A 21252-nucleotide genomic window follows, 5' to 3' on the forward strand; every position below is an offset into this window, starting at 1 on the left:
CTGGGTGACATTTCCAGAAAGTGTGCCTCATAATGCATCGATTCCAGACTTATTTACCAAATGCAATTCTAAAGTCAGAAATGTCCTACAAAGAGCATTCTGTAGGTAAGGACTGAACTCCTAGCATTTGGTCCAGAAGTTCCCAGATTTTCTTGATTCATGGTCCCCCTGGTGTCTTTGTTTGTTCACATTTTCTCTGACGCCGAAAGAAATACCCGAGCTGTGGTAATGAATTTCAAACAACTTGGTAAGTGTTTATGTCTGAACAGTTTAGTAGCAGTTTGAATAATAGTATCCATAAACTAAAAAAAAAAAAACAAAAACTTATTTCATTCTTAAATACTATTACTTATTAATGGGATGTATAGTCTCCATTTTTTCATTTTTTTGAGACAGGGTCTCGCCCTGTTGCCCAGGCTTGAGGGTAGTGGCATGGCCCAGGCTTGAGGGCACAGTGCAGCAGCTCACTGCAGCCTCCATCTCCTGGGCTTAAGCGATCTTCCTGCTTCAGCCTCTCGAGTAGTTCAGACTACAGGTGTGCCACCATGGCTGGTTAATTTTTAAATTTTTTGTAGGTAGGGTCTCCCTCTGTTGCCCAGGTTGGCCTCGAACTCCAGCCCTCAAGCTATCCTCCCACCTCAGCCTCCCAAAATGCTGGGATTACAGGTGTGAACCACCTCACCAGGCCTATGTATGCACTGTTAAACCCTGGAATCAGATTAGACACCACCCTGCCCAGCTCATACCTTGTTCTCCATTGATGTTAATGGTGCTTTTTTTTTTTTTTTTGAGATGGAGTCTTGCTCTGTCACCCAGGCTGGAGTGCAGTGGTGCGATCTCGGCTCACTGCAACCTCCGCCTCCTGGGTTCAAGCAATTCTCCTGCCTCAGCCCCCTGAGTAGCTGGGATTACAGGTTCCCCCAACCACGCCTGGCTAATTTTTTTTTGTATTTTTATTAGAGATGGGGTTTCACCATGTTGGCCAGGCTGGTCTTGAACTCCTGACCTTGTGATCCACCCACCTTGGCCTCCCAAAGTGCTAGGATTACAGGCGTGTGCCACCGCGCCTGGCTTGATGTTAATGGTGCTTTTTATTACAACCACACCCCAAAGCCCAGCTCTACAAAGATGGAGCATAAATGAAAGGAATGAAGTGCAATGTCACATTGAACATGTGAACTGCAAGCAAGGAGTTTTCTGATTGCTCCAGAAATGTCAAGTATCACTGTGTTTTCTGGAAATATTTCAATATCCTACAGTGCCTGGGGCACTTTAGTGTACAGTTTGGGAGCCACAGCCTTAGCCCATTAATTGGGAATTCTGTTACTAGAATGTTTAAGGAAAGATTAGACTTAAGTCACCTGCCATTTTTTGCTCCTGGGTGCAGGTCCCTTACCACCTCCCCACCCCACACCTCACCGACTGCCACGGGGAATGTTAACCATCTTGTTTCCTTTTCTGTAAAACGTGGGAAAATTTTAAACTAATCAAATCTTTAAGAATTTTAGTGATTATAGGATTGCTTCGGTTTTCTGTTGCTTTTTAAGTTTGCTTAGTTTATTTTTATATAGTACTTTATTTTACAAAAATTTTCCAAGTTACTGACAAAAGTTGATCACAATATTGTTTTCTTAAAAACATATGATGCATTTAATTTCTAATAACATTTGTGTCTTTGCCTTATTTTTAAATCAATTTTACCCTAATTTCATTTTCTTCAAATATAGGCCTCGTCGATTCTTTTTACTTTTGGCTCTTTATGACTTCCTGCCTTTTACCTCCTGAGTAGCTGGGATTACAGGTGCCCCCCACCACGTGGGCCCAGCTAATTTTTTGTATTCTCAGTAGAGACGGAGTTTCACTATGTTGGCCAGGCTGGTCTCGTATGCCTGACCTCGTGATCCACCTGCCTTGGCGTCCCATAGTGCTGGGATTAAAGGTGTGAACCACCGCACCTGGCCACCTGCCTTTTATTTTATTAGGGTTTATTCAGTTCGTTGTTTTCCATGTTAGTTACTTAATCCATGTATCTTTAGCTATTCTTCTTTCATAACACAAGATTTTAAGACTATAAATTACCCTCTGAAGGTCACTTTAGCTGCATTTCACATATTTTAATATGTACACTTCCAGTCCACTCAGGTCTAAGCATTTTCTAATTTCCATGATTTTTCCTTGAACCATTGGTTGTTTCAAGTTGTTCTTAATTTCCAATTACGGATTTCTATTAGTTACCTTTTATTTCTAAAATTTGCTTTGTGCTCAGATAATGTGTTCTGTATGAAGCGATGATTTTAAATTTGATAAAATTCACTTTATAGCTAGCATGGAATTGGTTTTATAAAGAGCTGCTTCATATTTACCTATTAGATCAAACTTCTTAATTGCTTTTTGTCATTCATTTTTTCTGTATCCTTATTAGACCTTTTTTGTGGTTATTTGATCTATAAATTACTGAGAATATGTTTTTGTTTTGTTTTGTTTTGTTTTTTTGAGACGGAGTCTCGCTCTGTCGCCCAGGCTGGAGTGCAGTGGTGCGATCTCGGCTCACTGCAAGCTCCGCCTCACGGGTTCACGCCATTCTCCTGCCTCAGCCTCTCCGAGTAGCTGGGACTACAGGCACCCGCCACCACGCCCGGCTAATTTTTTTTGTATTTTTAGTAGAGACTAAATCGTGGTCTCGATTTCCTGACCTCGTGATCCGCCCGCCTCGGCCTCCCAAAGTGCTGGGATTACAAGCGAGAGCCACCGCGCCCAGCCGAGAATGTTTTTTAAAAACCTTGATTTATGGTAGATTTATCATTGTGGTCCTGTCCATTTTTGCTCACATATTTTGCAGCTGTATTATTTGGTGAGTACAGGTTGAGAATTGTTATATCTTCCTGGGGGAACTTTCGTCAGTATCTACTTTTTGCCCTGCAGTTCATTTTGTGTGATTTTTGGCAACCACCGTTTTGGTTGGTATATATCTATCTTTATCCTTTTACTTTTTAATTTTTCTCCATCTTCAAGTCTTAGGCATAGTTCTTGGAACAGCATGCAGCTGGATTTTGTTTTCTACCCAGTCTTGCTATTAATACTACTTTTTTTTTTTTAAACATAAAGGATTCTAGTTGATCTGAAAAATGAAGTTTGGTATCAAAAATGTCATGACCCTGTATGTAAAGCAGAAAACTTCAAATCTGACTGTAAGTTACTAATTTTTACATTTACCACAAAGTAAAAATTAGATAGCTATAATATGTAATAGTTTTGCTATCTTTCTGATTCAGGTTTCCCATTACCTGCTGAAGTATGTCTCCTGTTTCTTTTCAAAGAGGTAAGTACAGATTTTGGTGTCTTTCTCCCTACCAGGGAGTTCTTGGTACAGTAGTATACCTGAGCCATGAGTAGTGTCCAAATAGCTTTGAAACCCATTTGGTACCTTGTTTTCACTTATGACTGTATTATAGGAATATATTGTAGTGATTTTCCCATTTCAGCACATATCTGATAATACAAACCTTTTTTTTTTTTTACTGCTGCTTCAGAAGGTGTACAGTTTAATCAGTCCCAGACATTTAAGAAGTTGCCCATATTTTGCTTTTCAAAGTAACAAAATTCCCATGTTTGTGTTTCTTTGAATATCTGTATCTGTAGGATGAATTTCTAGAAGTAGAATTGTGTCAAAGGGCATATTCAGTTTTAATTTTGGTAGGTTAATTACCAGGTTGTCAAACCAACATTTTTCTCTTAAATATTTTTTATTTACCCAAATAATTGACATACATTATAGAATGAATTGAAAATACATAAAATTAGGTCGGGCACAGTGGCTCAGGCCTGTAATCCCAGCACTTCGAGAGGCCGAGGCAGGCAGATCACCTGAGGTCATGAGTTTGAGACCAGCCTGGCCAACATGGAGAAACCCCATCTCTACTAAAAATACAAAAATTAGCCAGGTGTAGTGGCCTATGCCTATAATCCCAGCTACTCAGGAGGCTGAGGCAGGAGAATCCCTTGAACCTGGGAGGTGGAGGTTGCAGTGAGCTGATATCATGCCACTACACTCCAGCCTGGGAGATAGAGTGAGACTCTGCCTCAAAAAAAAAAAAAAAAGAAAAAAAAAAGAAAATACATAAAATTAGGAAATACATAAGAAGCAAAAGAGAAAAGAATCTTCTTTACTCATTTGACCAGAAATAAATGATACAAATGTTTTGGCACGTACCTTCGAGAATTTATATATGCTCATTTTTTTTTTGAAGTGATAGCATACATACTATTTCAGTTTTTTTCTACTTAAAGTATCACAAATATTTTTAGTACCTATTATCAAATTGCTCTCCATAGAAAGTATAGGATATTAGACCTCCACAAATAATTTATGAGAGCACCTATTACCTCACACTTTGCCAGCAGTGCTTGTTTACCTCGAATCACTACCAATCTGGTAGGCAAAATGCAGTACCTCAGTTGTTTTAATTTGCCTTTCTTTAATGAACTTTTTTCAGATTCACTATTAATATTTCTATCATGAAGTGCCTGTACTTGTCCTCCATCCATTTTTCTATAACTTTTTTGTAGTAACTTAAGTACTCTTTTTGACATATTTTACTTTTAAATTTTAGTTCTTGTTTTTGTTTTTTTGGTCACATCTGTCAGCTTTTTCCTTTATAGTGTTATGGTTAGAATAAAAGAAGTTACCTGCTACAAGCAGAACAAGTGATTGGGTTTATATTCTAGAAAACCGAATCTGGTATCTACTCAGTCTTAACACGTCTCTCGAAAAAACTCCATACATTTGAAATGGTGGAAATTCCATTCTTGGTCTGCAAGAGCTGGACATAAAATAACTGACAGCCAGATTCTCTGGCAAAATACCAGGTTAAAATGTGTTTTGAAATAACCAAGAACAAAGTAAATTTTAAAAAATAAACTTTGTCTCCCAGAGGAAGAGGACTGCATCACCCTTGTTGGTCTGGATTGTGATTTCGGTATTTGTGGTTGCAGTGGATTTTTAAGCTACTTTTTCCGCTTATCTATCTAGTAACACCTCAAAAATGCCAAGTTGAAAGTACCATTGGTCAGTATTACCACTACTTGGACATAGCTTTTTAAAGTAAGATATATAATGAACACCCATGTAGCTGTCACTTAGTTTTCAGTTAACATTTTGCCTCTCCTGCTTCATCTTTTGTTTAAAAAAGATATTTTAAATTACCAGTTGGTGTTATTTATACCTGCTTTTCTATTGCACTGATCATCTTATTTCATTGGTCACCTGATTTTAAATTTATTATAAAGGTCTAACCTACAGAAATGTACAATAAGGAACTCTGCTGTCTGTCCTTCATTGAGATTTGCCATTTGTTAGCATTTGGCAACATTCGTTTTCTCCCTCTACTGTATACATATGCATTCTTATTTTTGAGACTCTGAAACTGCAGACATCAAAGCCCTTCATCTAATATTTAAGCACGTAGCTGAAAGAATAAGACATTCTGTAGCTTTTTTAATGAGAGGGGGGTATCATGTTGCCCAGGCTGGTCTCAAACTCCTGGCCTCAAGCAGTTCTCCTGTCTCAGCCTCCTAAGTAGCTGGGATTACAGGCATGTGCCACTGCACTGAATAAGGACATTCTTTACATAAATAATGTATTGGGTGGATCAACTAAATGTTTACACTGAAGACATTCTATGGTAAAATAATTGATACTATACTATTACGTAATATACAATCCAGTCATATTTTGGCAACTGTTTTTAATCTTTTTGCAATCCATGTTTACAATTTGCTAAGTACTTTAAAATTTAAAGCATGGGTACTAAGTCCATTGACAAGATAGCAAATTTATCTTCTGATTTGTCTTCAGCTGGACTGTCCACTTGTTAAAAAAATTAAATCCACCCTTACTCTTCCTCCATCGGGGAATATTGAAAAGTATGTGCACAGAATTGTAGGTAATTTCAAATTTGGAGTTTCAAGTGTGTCTGAGCTTTAGTGCAGCAATGTTTGAATCAGTGCACTCATTCCCACAGTGAGATATCGGAGACAGCATTCCTCCAGCATATTCACTTTAGTATCTGTCACTTAATACCTTACTTCAGTATAGAGTATATGGTTAAATCACATATCCTGAGTAAATATTTTCCTATCCCACTTTCTCTCCCTTCACCACTGAAATGAAGGAAGAAGAGTTTACAAGAGATGAAGCAGATGAAACTAGGAGCAATGAAACCCAGAATCCTCATAAATCATCACCTAGTAGGCTGTCAACAGGTGCATCTGCTGATGCTGTCTGGGATAATGGCATTGATGATGCTTATTTTTTAGAAGCTACTGAAGATGCTGAATTAGCTGAAGCTGCAGAGAACAGTCTTCTCAGTTATAACAGTGAAGTGGATGAAATTCCTGATGAACTAATTATAGAAGTATTACAAGAATAATTCACTATGGACACTTTTGTCACCAGGCTATAATTTGCCTGATGTCTGTGAGATTTGATAAATGTATCATTCAACCTGTTTTTATAAACTAAGTTTTATCACTTTGCTTTCTAGTTTTTGTTTTTTCTGTAAACCAATTTCATTAAAAATTAGCTTTGGTGTACTTAAATTCAGTAGAAATCGCCTTATTAATTAATCAAAATTATGTTCTCTTCTCATCCCTGGTCAAGGAGCTTCTCTAACTGATGGTTGATATTTCGCAGATGGCTTTCGGCTCCCAGAAGTGTTCTTGCTTTAAATAACAGAGCTGGAAGGCTGGATGAATCATACTGTTGAAAGAAAATAATGTATATAATTAGCAATATCAAAAACTCGTAACCTTGTCCTTACATAGCCCAATCTTATGACCAGTGCAAATTCTGATTGAGTTTTCCATTAACTACTACTACTCTCATTTTTAACTAGGACCATTAAGACAACTGGTTTTAATCCATTTCCCCTAGAACATAATTGATCACAAAGTTGCTAGGGAGCTGCTCTGCAAAGCTTGACCTGATCTTCTTATCCCAGAAGACCAGCTGATTCAAAGAACTATATCATCTCTATTACTGAAGACAGGAAATCATGTCTGGGACACGTCAAGGCTTGGTTTGGGCAAGTCTGCTCGTGCTGTGTAGAATGTGCTTGATATCATGTCTATTTTAAAACACAGAAAACTGTAAGATAGGTTTTACTTTAACTGAAAGAACTAATGGAATGAGAACACCAGATCCATAAAAGTTCTTAAGAAAAAAAAAAAAAACCCAAATCTATCATCTCAAGAAATTATTTATTGGTAGAATCAATTAAATGTCTCAACGGTTGCCAATCCAAATGTTCTTAATGATTCAAGTTAAAATTAGAATACAAACCCAACATAAAACACAATATCCAACTCATGATTTTGAAATAATTAAAGTCAAACTTCCAGCTGCAAATTGTATCTAAGGGTGCATGATTAAATTCCTCTTACAGAATTTTATCATACTTTGATAGTTTCTGTTTAATATCGTTTTTAAGATGACAGCAGAAAAGCTGTCATGCTGTGACTACCACACACATGATAATGGAATTGTATACAAATATTTGACAAACTAATGTGTTCAAGCTCCCATGGGCACCTGCTCTAGGGAGGGATAAAGGGGAAGAAGTCACATTTGTCACTAAATGTTTAGAGTAAGACATATGCCCAAATATCTATACTCAATAAGGCAAAAGGGACAGTTACTACAACAGGAGTGCAAGAAGGCACTGAGGTCATGCCAAGAACAGGACGCTCATCCAGTGGTGTGTTCCAGACAAGGCAGAGACACTAAACCTCGCTTTTAACCAAAGTATTATGTTCAAGCTGAATCAATACTACAGATAACTTCCCCAAATTTAGTAACCAAACTCCAAATCATAAGCTTTGGACTAGTTAGGTAATTAAAAAAAATACCTTTAAAAGCATTCTATTTCCAGATCTCTAATATATAAACAAACCTTAGGCTCAGGAAAATTAACTTAGATCAGTGTCAAAACCTTAACATTGAATTTAGAAGTGAATACAAATCTGATCATAAAATATGTATACATTACATATAATTATATATACATATTTTATATAAAATTATATTAGGGGATACAAATACAAATTTCTTTCCTAGAACTTAAACATTTCTATTAATCTGAGGCAGATGGCAAGTCTGCAGTAAAAATCCAGAAGCAACTACAAAATGTATTAAAACAATAAATTTGTTTTCCCATTATATTCCTTTTTAATGTTTAACTTTTTTTTTTTTTTTTTTGAGACAAGGTCTAGCTCTGTCACCCAGGCTGGAGTGCAGTAGTGCGATCACAGCTCAGTGCAGCCTGGACCTCCAGGGCTCAAGCGATCTTCACACCTCAGCCTCCTGAGTAGCTGGGACTACAGGCATGCACCACCACACCTGGCTAGTTTTTGTATTTTTAGTAGAGATGGGGTTTCACCATATCGCCCAAGGCTGGTCTTGAACTCCCGGGCTCAAGGGATCTACTTGCCTCAGCCTCCCGAAGTGCTAGGATTATAGGTGAGAGCTATCACACCTGGCCTATTTCTTAACTTCTGAAATCCTACCTACCACTTATATGGGAAAATAGCTTGTTTTTCATATGCAAAAGATGCTGTGAACATGGGCTAAACAGAAGAGGCTGGTCTTTCAAACATGGCTGAATGGTCTTATATGAATGAAAACTGTAACACAGCAGAGTGTAATTTTTCAATTGAGATTTATACACAGAATAAAAACTTCCCTTGATGAAATTCAGCTGTCTGAGTGAAAATACCTTACACAAATCAGCAATTCTGGACATTACTCCTCCAGCCTTCATTAAGTAGCTAAGAAAAGTGCTGATATAATGAAGTTTCACTGGCTTATAGTGATACTATTTTAGGTGGACTCTGTAATCCTGTATCTGCATTTGTCTTTCCCCAAAGCTTCTGATAACTCTAGCATGAAAAGGCCCTCCCGCAATCATCTTCTGAAGCATGGTAAAAAGTAAAATTGGAGTTACCGTTTCCTTTATGTTTGGTTCTTTTGCTTGAACATCTGAATAATCTTGATAAAGCTGTTTTAAATTAGATAAGAAATATGCCGCATTCCTAAGGGAAGACTTTCTGTCTTTAAGTTCATCATATTTTGTTTGTAGTTGTTTCAGCTGTGGCTCTAACCTAAAACAAAAATAAGTGACATATAATAAAATGTACCAGCCTATCGTGGTGAAACTGAGGTTGTAAGTACGCTGAGCGAGTGTGAAGAACCGGGGCTGGCCAACTAGATGACTTGCTTTGGCTCTGAAACTATGAATATGTAAAAGATTCTGGGTTTCAGTTTAAATGTAGGAAAAAAATCTCTGAAATACAATGCACAATTAATAATTAGCAGTGACATCCACAGAAGAATATTCCTTATAAATGTTGAAATTCATCAAGCCATTCGAGTCTTGGAAACTACTGGATCAAATGTATGCTTGGCTAACATTCAGAGGCCCGCGCCAGAGGACCCAGGCACTACAGTCTAACAGAAACCACGGACAAAAAGCCCTCCCAGTGCTCCTTCCTCTTATCCAATCTTGTCCACTTTCCAAAGTCTAATAAAACCAGTGGAAGACTGTCAGTGCCTGGATGAAAATGTGTGACTTGGGGCAAACTGTTTCATCTCTCAGTGGCTGAGTTTCTTCATCTATAAAATAAAAAGGGATAACTTGGGTTTTATGGACCAACAAAAAAATGAGGGGCAAAGGCGGCAAATTTTGTATTTTGCCAAATAAAGATATAAAACACGATTCTCTAATATAATTTCATAAAAACGTCTTTTTTGTTTGTTTTTTTGAGACAGAGTCTTGCTCTGTCACCCAGGCTGGGAGTGCAGTGGCGTGATCTCGGCTCACTGCAACCTCCACCTCCCGGGTTCAAGCGATTCTCCTGCCTCAGCCTCTCGAGTAGCTGGGATTACAGGCGCCCACCACCACATCCGGCTAAGTTTTGTATTTTTAGTAGAGATGGGGTTTCACCATGTTGGCCAGGCTGGTCTCGAACTGCTGACCTCAGTGATCCACTCGCCCCAGCCTCCCAAAGCGCTGGGATTACAGGAGTGAGCCACGAAGTCTTCTTTAACGATTCTTTACACTGAACAAATGCAGCGCTGGGGAAAACTCACTACTGAACTGGCAGCCATGGTCAGGAGTGCTGGATTTGGAGTCAGTCAGCTGACAGTGAATCCTGGCTCCCTGACTTCCTAGGGCTGCACCCGTGGGCAAGTTACCTCCCTGTGCCTTAGGTTTTCATATGGCAAGTTAAAATAATGATATACCATAGTTTTTCTTATTATGCCTTTTCAAAATACACTTCTCAATTTCTAAATTTATATCTAGAAAAGAAACAAAAGTCAGTCTTTAAAACACGTCTCAGGCTGGGCGCGGTGGCTCACACCTGTAATCCCAGCACTTTGGGAGGCCGAGGTGGGTGAATCATGAGGTCAGGAGATCAAGAGCATCCTGCCTAACATGGTGAAATCCCGTCTCTACTAAAAATACAAAAAAAAGAGCCGGGCGCGGTGGCGGGCGCCTATAGTCCCAGCTATTCGGGAGGCTGAGGCAGGAGAATAGTGCAAACCCAGGAGGCGGAGCTTGCAGTGAGCCAAGATAGCACCACTGCACTCCAGCCTGGGCGACAAAGCAAGACTCTCTCTCAAAAATAAATAAAATAAATAAACATGTCTCAGTAGTCTCACACTGAAGACACGTGTAACCAGGTACGGCCTGACTGTAGCTATAAGCACTTACAGGACTGTGATGATGATGAGTTAGCATAGAAAGCGTTTAGGAAAGTGTCCTGCCACATAGGAAGCTTGTAAATGTTAGCTTATTATATTTACCTTTAGTTTTCTTATTGTGGCCTGGGTCAGTGAAAACCTTACCATAGGCCAGCACCTGTCCAGAGACTCAATTTAGAAACCAACAGATTAGACAACTGCTTTCTCCCGCTTAAACTCCTGTGGCAGTCTCTCTCTTTTTTTTTTTTTTTTGAAACACAGTTTCACTCTGTCACCCAGGCTGGAGTGCACTGGCACAATCTCGGCTCCCTGCAACCTCCGCCTCCCAGGTTCAAGTGATTCTCGTGCCTCAACCTCCCGAGTAGCTTGGATTACAGGCATGCGCCACTACACCTGGCTAATTTTTGTATTTTTGAGATGGGGTTTCACTATGTCGGCCAAGCTGATCTTGAACTCCTGACCTCAAGTGATCTGCCCACCTCGGCCTCCCAAAGTGCTGGGATTACAGGCGTGAGCCACCGTGCCCAGCCTAGCAGACTCTTTTTTAAAACTTAGTTTTGACTGAGTTTTTAAAAGTTTCAACTTTTAATTACACACATTCTTTTCTGATAATATCACTGTCTTTCTCAAGCTATTTGTAAGCTCAGGAGCAGACAGCACATCTAGCACTGTTTTACTACCAAGCCCCTAGCTCTCACGACAGCCCTGGCCTCAAAACACACTTGGGGGCTGACAGCTGATGTGCACTCCAGTCTTCCTAACCAGAAATTGGGGGCAGCCCTGGCCTGCAGGGCCTGGTAAGTTCACCTGGCCCACACTTGGGAGTGGATTCACATGCATGCCACTCCAAGGCATACCCTCCGACAATAACAACATTAACAACCATTGTCAACACTTATACAGCACTTATTGTGTGCGCCTGTCCCTGTGAAGCACTTTCTATATATGTACTCACTGAATTTCTGCAACACTCGATGAAGTATAGGTATGATTATTATTATGCCTATATACAAAAGAGGGAACTGAGACACTGAGACATTAAATAACTTGGTCAAGGTTGCGCAGCCAGTAAGTGGCAGAGCTTGGGTTCAACCCAAGCAGTTCAAGCAGTTTAATGCGTAGATTCTAGAATTCAACCCAGGCAGCTGAATTCTAGAATCTAGGCATTATATCTCTTAAGGCCAGAACTGTGGAGATAGATCAGTGTGGAATTCTCGTTTGCCAAAAGGTGGGGCAACTAAGCAGCATACCTTGCCTTCACTGAGTATCGGAGCTTGAAGATAACCTGGGGCTTTAATACATTACAGCAGCAAGTGTCACTCCCCTAAATGACACACCATAATTACATCCTTTTAGGTAAGTGCTCAAACAGGATTTGACAGTATCTTACCGAAGCAGTTCATCCTGGACTTCAATCATACGCTGCCTTTTCTTTTCGATATCTGAAATAATCTAAGTAACACAATCATTTGTGTTAAAATTAATTTGTAACTGTTTGAGCCCTGCCACATACGCCACCAGGTAATGAACTGCAGTGGAAAACAAGACAGACCCAATTCTTACCATCACAGACTTTGGTCTAATGGGGAAGACAGACATTACATAGAAAGAGTATGTAGTTACAACTTGTGATATGTGGGAAAAGAAGAGAGAACTCTGTAAAAGAAAAGCAGGGGTATCTACTTCAGAAAGACCAGAGGAAGGAAAGCAGGGGCCAGGTCTTTACTGGACCCTGTGACCTGTAAAGTGAGGAGATTTTATCTAGGCACACTAGGAAACTGTCAAAGCAGGGGAGTGTTATGATCCACTCTGTATTTTAAAAGAAATATTTCATATTTTATTATCTCAGCCATTCAGTCACTTTTAGTGACTACTTAATACTCCATTGTTAGACATTCATAATGTTCCCACTCGGTAATAAGCAATGCAAAAATGACCAGTAAGAGATTAAAACTGAAAGAAAAACAAAAACATCCCAGAGCTGGCAATCACTGGAAGGAAAACATATGTATTTCAAGTCCACTTCTATTTTAAATGTAGAGGTGGACTTCCACTCCTGGATTCACCTCTGACGCTCAGAGGTCATTTGGTCCAACCATTTCCAGGTAAGCAAAGGAGACTCTCGTGTTGGATGGCTTGTCACCCACTGCAGACCCAGTGGTATACAGCTTATAGGTGGTATAGCAATGAAGCAGCAGAGCCAGGACTAGACATGAGGTCTCCTGACCCTTAACCCAGTATCCTTCCCAGGCTGTCCTACCTGGGACAGTTCTTTATTCTAAAAGGTTGTGCTTTTCGACATCCCCCAAAGCAATAAATATGTATTAATATTTATCCATATAAGTGGTCATTTTGGACTTGGTAGTCTTTTTAAAGCTAACTTTGTGACATTAATAAAAGGCTTAAATTTGTCTTTAATTATAAAAACAATTATTTTGACACTCGTGCAGCCTTAGAAAACAAGTGACTAGGATCCCCAGTCCTTACCTTGCATTAATAAAACCAACCATATCAACCACAAGATCAACCTGACAAGATTATGAAATCTACTCACACTCTAAAGGCTGTAAACCCAGAGTCAAGTCTTCGCGTAACTCTACATGTTAGTATTGTGTCTGACTCTATGACTCTAATCACATAAATAATTTACCTTAGCATTCTTCCTTTTCAGATTTTTCAACATCTGGCTTTCTTCAAGCTACACAAAACAAAAAATACATATGTACATTATTTTCCAAAAGTAAATGTTAATTAGTTTCACATGTATCACATTTAGTTTAAAAACAGTTATGTGGAATATGAATAGTTCTAATGAGTTTATTACCATACTGCCAGCAAATGCAAGCTTTTCTAAGACAACAATAAGCTGCTACAGGATTAGTGAAAAAAATCTTAGACCAACAAATGTATGTCAGTGAGCTTACCATTTTGATGAGTTGCTCTTTAACATTAGAACAAAATGTGTCGATGGCTGCCTTACAAACTTTAGATTCTATTCTTTGTCTGTAGAGGAATTAAAAAAAAGTCTGAGTACCATGATGGATTTTGAAAGGTGTTTCATTTGCTTAGCATACAAACAAACATACACATACAATTTGGCATATACCTTTTTTTATTTTAAAAATATCTTTAATCTCTTATTTTTAATAATTTCAATTTTTTAGATTAAGGGGTTTGTTATATGGGCATACTGCATGACACTGAAGTTTGGGGTACAACTGACCCCATCACTCAGGTAGCGAGCATAGTACCCAACAGGTTGTTTTTCAGTCCTTGAATCCCTCTGTCTCTCTTCCCTCTAGGAGTCCCCAGTGTCTATTGTTGCCATCTTTATGTCCATGTGTACCCAATGTTTAGCTCCCACTTATAAGCAAGAACACGCGGTATTTGGCTTTCTGTTCCTGCAATAATTCACTTGGGATAATGACCTCCAGCTGCATCCATATTGCTGCAAAGGACATGATTTTGTTCTTTTTTATAGCTATGTAGTATTCCATGGTCTATATGTACAATATTTTCTTTATCCAACCCACAGTTGATGGGCACTTAGGTTGATTCCGTCTTTACTATCATGGATAATGCTGTAATGAACATATGAGAGCACCATTTTAAATAACTAAGATGGCAATGTTCAGCCTGAAAAAAATACTGGAAACATGTATCAGCAAAAGAAAAAGAACAAAGATATTTTTCCCTAAGCCCTCTGGTACAGGGTCATCTTAATTCCCTGATACTGACCAACCTCAAAGGTGATACCAAGTAAGGTAGAAATGCTTATGGATAATCCCAGTCTTTTCCTACCACCTGATAGACCTGGCAGACTTCATTCCCTCCCTCTTTGCCTGTTAGCAAAAGAAGGGGCAAGTGTGTAACACATTTGGACTAGCCAAAAAGTAGCCATAAATCAGGTGTTAGTTCTTCAGAAACTATAAAGCTGACTCAAAGAAACTGCCTCAGGCCTCTGTCACTGGGGAGAAGAGATCTGGTGGCCAGGCTCTGATTCTCCTGGCTTGGCTCACTCGCCCATTATGATGGCTATTATTTAAAAAAACAACCAGTGTTGGTGAGAAAGTACAGAAATAGGAACCCGTGTGTTGCTGGTGGAAACGTAAAATGATATAGTCACTGTGGAAAACAGTATTGGCAGTTCCAAAAAAATAAATTAATTAAATTAAACACAGAATTACCACACGATCTAGCAATTCCTCTTCTAGGTATATACACAAAAGAATTGAAAGCATGGACTCAAATATCAGTTGAACACCAATGTTTGTAGCAGCATTATTCACAATAGCCAAAAGGTGGGAGCAACTCAAGTGTCCATTAATAGATGAATGGATAAAGGAAATGTGTTAAAATCATGACCACATAACAATGTCTCAGTCAACGATGGATGGCATATAGTGGTAGACCCATAAGACAATAATGGAGCTAAAAATTTCTTATCACCTAGTGACACTGTTGCCATCATAATGTCATAGCACAATGCATTATTCACATACTTGTGGCCATGCTGGTGTAAACAAACCTATAGTGTTGCCTAGTTGTGTAAAAGTAGAGCACATACAGTTACGTATACTGCATAATACTAGGTGGTAAATTACTAAGTGCCCCAAACAGGTGTAACGTATTTCATCTTTTTTTGTTTTTGAGATAAGGTCTCACTCTGTCACCCAAGCTGGACTGAGTAGTGTGATCATGGCTTACTGCAGCCTCAAACTCCTTGACTCCAGTGATCCTCCTGCCTCAGCCTCCCGTATAGCTGGGACTACAGGCATATGCCACCACGCCTAATTTTTAACTTTTTTGTAGAAAACGTGTCTCATTATGTTGCCCAGGCTCATTTTTTATCTTTTATACTATATTTTTACTGTACCTTTTCTATGTTTAGATACACAACTTACCATCATGCTACAATTACCTACAGTATTCAATACAGTAACATGCTGTCCAAGTGCGTATCCTGGGAGGAACAGGCAACACATCATATAGCCACAGCATGTACTAGGCTACACCATCTAAGTTGGTGTAAGTACACTCTGTTAACACAATGACAAAACTGCCTAAGGATGCAGTTCTCAGAACACATTCCCATTGTTAAGTGACATGAATGTGTATACCTATGACTGAACATGATTCCACCTTAAAAAGTAAATTCTGACACATGCTATGACATGGGTGAGCCTTGAGGACATTATGCTGAGTGAAATAAGACAGTCACAAAAGGACAAATATTGTGTGATTCCACTCACATGCGGTACCCAGAGCAGTTAGATTTATAGAGACAAAGTAGAATGGTGATTGCTGGGAGAGGGAGGAATGAGGAGTCATTGCTCAAATGGGTACAAAGCTACCGTTTCATAAGGCTTTAGTTCTAGAGATGGGTTGCTTAACAAGGTGTATACAGTTAACACACAATAAAAAGAAAATATTTCTACACTTCACACCTATCACAATGGCTAAAAATTAGTGAGAACACCAAATGCTGGCAAGGATGTACAGAATCTAGATCATAAATAAGATCATACACCGTGGAAAACAGTCTCAGTCCCTTACAAAACTAAACATGCAATTACCATATAACCCAACAACTGCACTCTTGGGCATTTATCCCAGAGAAACAGAAGCTCAGGTTCAAACAAAAAAAATGTATATACAAATGTTCACAGCGCTGTGTGTGTTAACAGCCCCAAAGTGGAAACAACTCAAATTCCTTCAATGGGTGAATGTCAAACAAACCATGGTATAACCATACCATGGAATGTTACCTAGCAATGAAGTGGAATGGAATCATACAACAGCTTGGATGAATCTCCAAGGCATTATGCTGAGTGGAAAAAAGCTAATCCCAAAAGGTTGCACGCTATACAGTTTCATTTATATAACATTCTTGAAATGATAGAAATGGAGAACAGGTTAGTGGTTTCCAGGGCTTGGGGCTGTGGGTGTAGTTATAAAACGGCAACATGAAGACAGAGGGGACACGAGAACACAAGGATCCTGGCGGTGATGCAATACACAAACCTATGCATATGATAAAATCCCTATATTATTCCTTACAACTGCACATGATTCTACAATTATCTCAAAAGAAGACATTTAATTAAAAAAAAGTTGTAACTTGTTATTACACATTGAACTAAACAAAAAAATTCAGGAATAATGAGGTATTTCTATACATCCATGTTCATAGCAACATTATTCACAACAGCCAACAGGTGGAATCACAACCCAAATATCCACTGACGAATGAATGGATCAACAATGAATGGAGGAATGGTTATCTGTATATACACAATACACAGCCTCAACAAAGAAGGAAATTCTGATGCAAGCTATCACACAGATGAGCCTTGAGGACATGCTAAGTGAAATAAGCCAGTCACAAAAAGACAAATACTGGATGGTTCCATTTCTGTGAGGTATTCGAAGTAGTCAAATTCACAGAAACAGAAAGTAGAAGGGTGGTTGCCAAGCACTGGAGATGGGGTGGAGAATAGAAAATTGTGATTTAATGGGTACAGAATGTCAGTTGTGCAAGATACAGAAGTTCTGGAGACTGGTAGCACAACAACGTGAATATACTTAACACTACTGACCTGTGCACTTAAAAACACATAATGGCAAATTTTATGTTATGTGTAATTTTAGCACAATTGAAAATTTACATAAGCCCCACTTAAAAAAAAAGAATTTCTAATGTAATATAATCATTATTTTCAGATGTTGAAATATTTTTAAAATATAGCCAGTCATGGTGGCACATGCCTGTAATCTCAACTACTCTGGAGGCTGATGTGGGAGGATCCCCTGAACCCAGGAGTTGGAGACCAGCCTGTGTTGAGACTCCATCTAAAGAAAGTTTTGTTTTGTTTTTTTAAATAAGAAAAACTGGTCAGGCCTCTCTGCATATGGCTTGTAATGATAAATTGATGGATTCTTTCAACCACAAAGGTGATGGTCTACACAAGACAGCTCTTCCAAATTCTAGCAACTTAAACATCTGGCAAAATTCAATTAATTGAATCAGTTATGGAATATTCTAAGAGTTTGTAATGCTGCATTTCATGGCATACTTCCCTACTTATACATAAACTGCTTATCATCAGTTTATACTGATATAACAGTGAAGCTATTCAGGTGTGAGTGCTAGGTACAGGATATTACAAACAGACCCTTAAACAGTTGTTGACTTAATTTTGAAAGAGTGAAGTGTTTCACGTGGCTGAGAACACCATATTGTCAAGGAAACAAAATGAGATCAGTGATTCACCAGAATTCTTATTTGGTATGACAAAAACACAAGGTTGTACTGCAATGTTATAAGTCTAAGAAAAATACTATGCCTCTTCTAAATCCTTTCTTATATCAAGAACTTACTACCCACTGCAGCAACTCAGACCTCTGTCCCTGTGTCCTTACTACCCACTGGGTGGTAAGTTCTTGATATAAGAAATGATTTAGAAGGGGACAATGCCATTTTCCCTAAAACATCAGTAGCTTCCTGTAAGAGATTTGTGAATAGGTAAAGGATAACACAAGCAAGATGGTCTTGGGTGTGTTAACAGAACTGTGCTAGTTTTAACAGGAAACTGGCTCTGGAATATAAAGAAGAGTAAAACAGGCACTTCTCACAATGATAATGAGTTGGCATGACAGGCTGGCTCCTTTCCCCAAGCTCACCCAGAACTACAGAGGGAATACCACCAAGAAAATGGAGAAAGCTGTGAAAACCCTGAGCGGGAGGTCATGTAGAGAGGATGACTGCTGTGAGGAGTGGCGCTGTGGCCAGGGCAGGAATAGAGAACTGCAGGAAACTGACTCCTGCCTCTTCCCATCACCGCTCTCATCTGCTCAGCCCCGCTCCCCTGCCCCCTGCAGCAACTGACACCTCTGTCCCTGACTGAAACTGGGGTTGGACTTGTGGGGCCTAGAGAAAAACATGGAAGGCTGACTGACTTTGGGCAGCTGTTTCGTCACCCTTCCCCAGCCAAACCCCCATGCTGGAGAATGATGACCCACAGAGTCCATCTTTTCTTCCTGCTGCTCCTCTCTGGAGGGCAAGGAGTGAAGTGCTGACCTGACAGGCTGTTTTGTGAGATGAGTCGCTGAGGCTGCCCACCCTAGGGCTTACCGCACCCCCTGCACTCACGGGCACTAACAGGGACTGGGGTTTGGCCTTCTTCTATACATACTGTCTGACAGAAGCTGAAAGGCCCAGGGGAAAAATAAGCTCAGAGGCTGGAATAACAAGATGCTGGAGGAACCCAACTATTTCAAAAGGAAAACACATATTATATCCGAAACCTTACCAGAAGCAGGTATTTTAGAATATCTGATCCAGTAATTTGAAATTAGCCCAACAAATATTCTAAGGAAGATATTAGCAGCTTAAAACATGAATACAAGACACAAAACAAGCAGCAGAAATAGCTGGGTGTGGTGGCTCACACCTGTAATCCCAGCACTTTGGGAGGCCAAAGTGGGTGGATCACTTGAGGTCAGGAGTTCGAGAGCAGACTGGCCGACATGGTGAAACCCCACCTCTACTAAAAATACAAAAAATTAGCTGGGCGTGGTGGCGCATGCCTGTAATCCCAGCTATTTGGGAGGCTGAGGCAGGTGAATCACGTCAACCTGGGAGGTGGAAGTTGCAGGGACTGAGATTGTGCTACGGCACTCTAGCCTGGGTGACAGAGTGAGACTCCATTTCAAAAAAAAAAAAAAAGCAGAAATATTAATATAAAAGCTAAGTTAAATAAAGAACTCAACAGATGGGACAAATGGCAGAATGGATATTTCTAAGAATAAATCAGCAAATCTAATTTCTTAGATTGAGGAAATCTCCCGGTGAATGAAACAAAGGATAATATGAGAACAAAAAAGAAAATCAGGATAAAAATATTTTAAATTCTTAGAATTAAAAAAAGTAATTTGTTCAGCAGCAATAGAATAAAAAAAAATTAAAAAACCTTGGAATGAAAAGGTCACTCAAGGCCAGGCGTGGTGGCTCACACCTGTAATCCCAGCACTTTGGGAGGCTGAGATCATCCTGGCTAACACGGTGAAACCCCGTCTCTACTAAAAATACAAAAAATTAGCCGGGCAAGATAGCGGGCGCCTGTAGTCCCAGCTACGCAGGAGGCTGAGGCAGGAGAATGGCGTGAACCCCGGGGGGCGGAGCCTGCAGAATGGCGTGAACCCCGGGGGGCGGAGCCTGCAGTGAGCCGAGATCGTGCCACTGCACTCAAGCGTGGGTGAAAGAGCGAGACTCCTTCTCAAAAAAAAAAAAAAAAAAAAAAAAAGGAAAAGGTCACTCAATAAAGTGAAATTTAAGAATATCAAAGAAAAAAATAACAGTTTAGAGAGCTAAAGAACAGATCACATTCAAAGAAATAAGAATTAGATAGACATCAAATTTTCCAAAAGCAACACTTGATCTAAAAGAACACAAAGTTTCCAAAGTATTTAAGAAAATAATTTAGAACCTAAAGTATTATATCCAACTAAGCTGTCATTCAAATTCAAGGGTATAATCAAAATAATCAGAACGTTTAGAAGTTTTGCAACATAAAGAGTCACACTGAGGTGTTGGATGAAATGTTTAAATAAGAGAAAATACTTTTCTACAGGATATTGCAAGAAAATACATGAGATAAAAGTGATCAAATACCTAAGTAAATTTTGTTATTGTCTTAAAAACTGAGACAAACACACACAACAGAAGGGGAAATTCTATCTACCTTAATTTAGAATTAAAGGTGGGGAGTTATAAATACAATTTTTTTAAGTTAAAAAAAATTCAGAACATCAAAAAGTAGAATAAAAAAGTTAAAGAAGTAACAATATATCAACATATTGTTCAAGATATATCGATAATTACAATAAATGTTAATGGACTAAACTCAACAGTTGAAATTCAAAGACTGATACACTGTATTTAAAAAGACTAATAAGGAAATTAAAATTTAAGGTCACAAAAAGGTTGGAAGTAAAAGAAATTAAAAAGAATGTAAAATCTGGCCGGGTGCAGTGGCTCCCGTCTATAATCCCAGCACTTTGGGAGGCTGAGGTGGGCAGATCACGAGGTCAGGAGATCGAGACCATCCTGGCCAACATGGTGAAACCCTGTCTCTACTAAAAATGCAAAAATTAGCTGGGCGTGGTGGCACATGCCTGTAGTCCCAGCTATTTGGGAGGCTGAGGCAGGAGCATTGCTTGAACTCGGGAGGTGGAGGTTTCAGTGAGCCGAGATCTCTCCACTCTACTCCAGCCTGGAGACAGAGAGAGGCTCCATCTCAAAAAAAAAAAAAAAAAAAAATCTGGCAAATGCTAGCAAAAGAAAACTATGATGCATATTAGTATCAGGTAAAATAAATTTTAAGACAAAGTATGTTTAGGAATAGAGTGGGTGACAACTAAAGTGTTCAATCTGCAAGACAGAGCAATTTTAAACATGATTTTCCTAAGTCTCTAAATACATACAGCACAAA

At 39.1% G+C, this 21252-nt stretch overlaps 2 protein-coding genes across 35 annotated transcripts in view; one reads left to right on the plus strand and one right to left on the minus strand.

The window, feature by feature from the left end:
* Positions 1-6597, plus strand: part of PRIMPOL (primase and DNA directed polymerase) — a 46037-nt gene extending 39440 nt beyond the window's left edge. For 30 of the 32 annotated variants that reach the window (XM_063637702.1, XM_055276536.2, XM_063637703.1 and 27 more), the window contains 3 exons: positions 3106-3188; positions 3273-3319; positions 6171-6597. In XM_063637702.1, the coding sequence (XP_063493772.1) occupies positions 3106-3188; positions 3273-3319; positions 6171-6428 (388 nt within the window). In that variant the 3' untranslated portion in view covers positions 6429-6597. Of the gene's footprint in view, positions 1-2922; positions 2962-3105; positions 3189-3272; positions 3320-6170 lie in introns of all 32 variants that reach the window. The other 2 variants (XM_063637711.1, XM_063637712.1) reach the window with 1 other exon arrangement.
* Positions 3725-21252, minus strand: part of CENPU (centromere protein U) — a 42471-nt gene continuing 24943 nt past the window's right edge. For 2 of the 3 annotated variants that reach the window (XM_055276547.2, XM_055276546.2), the window contains exons 9-13: positions 13684-13762; positions 13410-13457; positions 12150-12211; positions 9000-9156; positions 3725-6757 (exon numbers count right to left, since the gene is read on the minus strand). In XM_055276547.2, coding sequence (XP_055132522.1) covers positions 6644-6757; positions 9000-9156; positions 12150-12211; positions 13410-13457; positions 13684-13762 — 460 coding nt within the window. In that variant the 3' untranslated portion in view covers positions 3725-6643. The remainder of the gene's footprint in view (positions 6758-8999; positions 9157-12149; positions 12212-13409; positions 13458-13683; positions 13763-21252) is intronic. The other variant, XR_008657346.2, reaches the window with a different exon arrangement.

The sequence above is a fragment of the Symphalangus syndactylus genome, chromosome 4 (assembly GCF_028878055.3).
Source record: "Symphalangus syndactylus isolate Jambi chromosome 4, NHGRI_mSymSyn1-v2.1_pri, whole genome shotgun sequence".
Taxonomy (NCBI): domain Eukaryota; kingdom Metazoa; phylum Chordata; class Mammalia; order Primates; family Hylobatidae; genus Symphalangus; species Symphalangus syndactylus.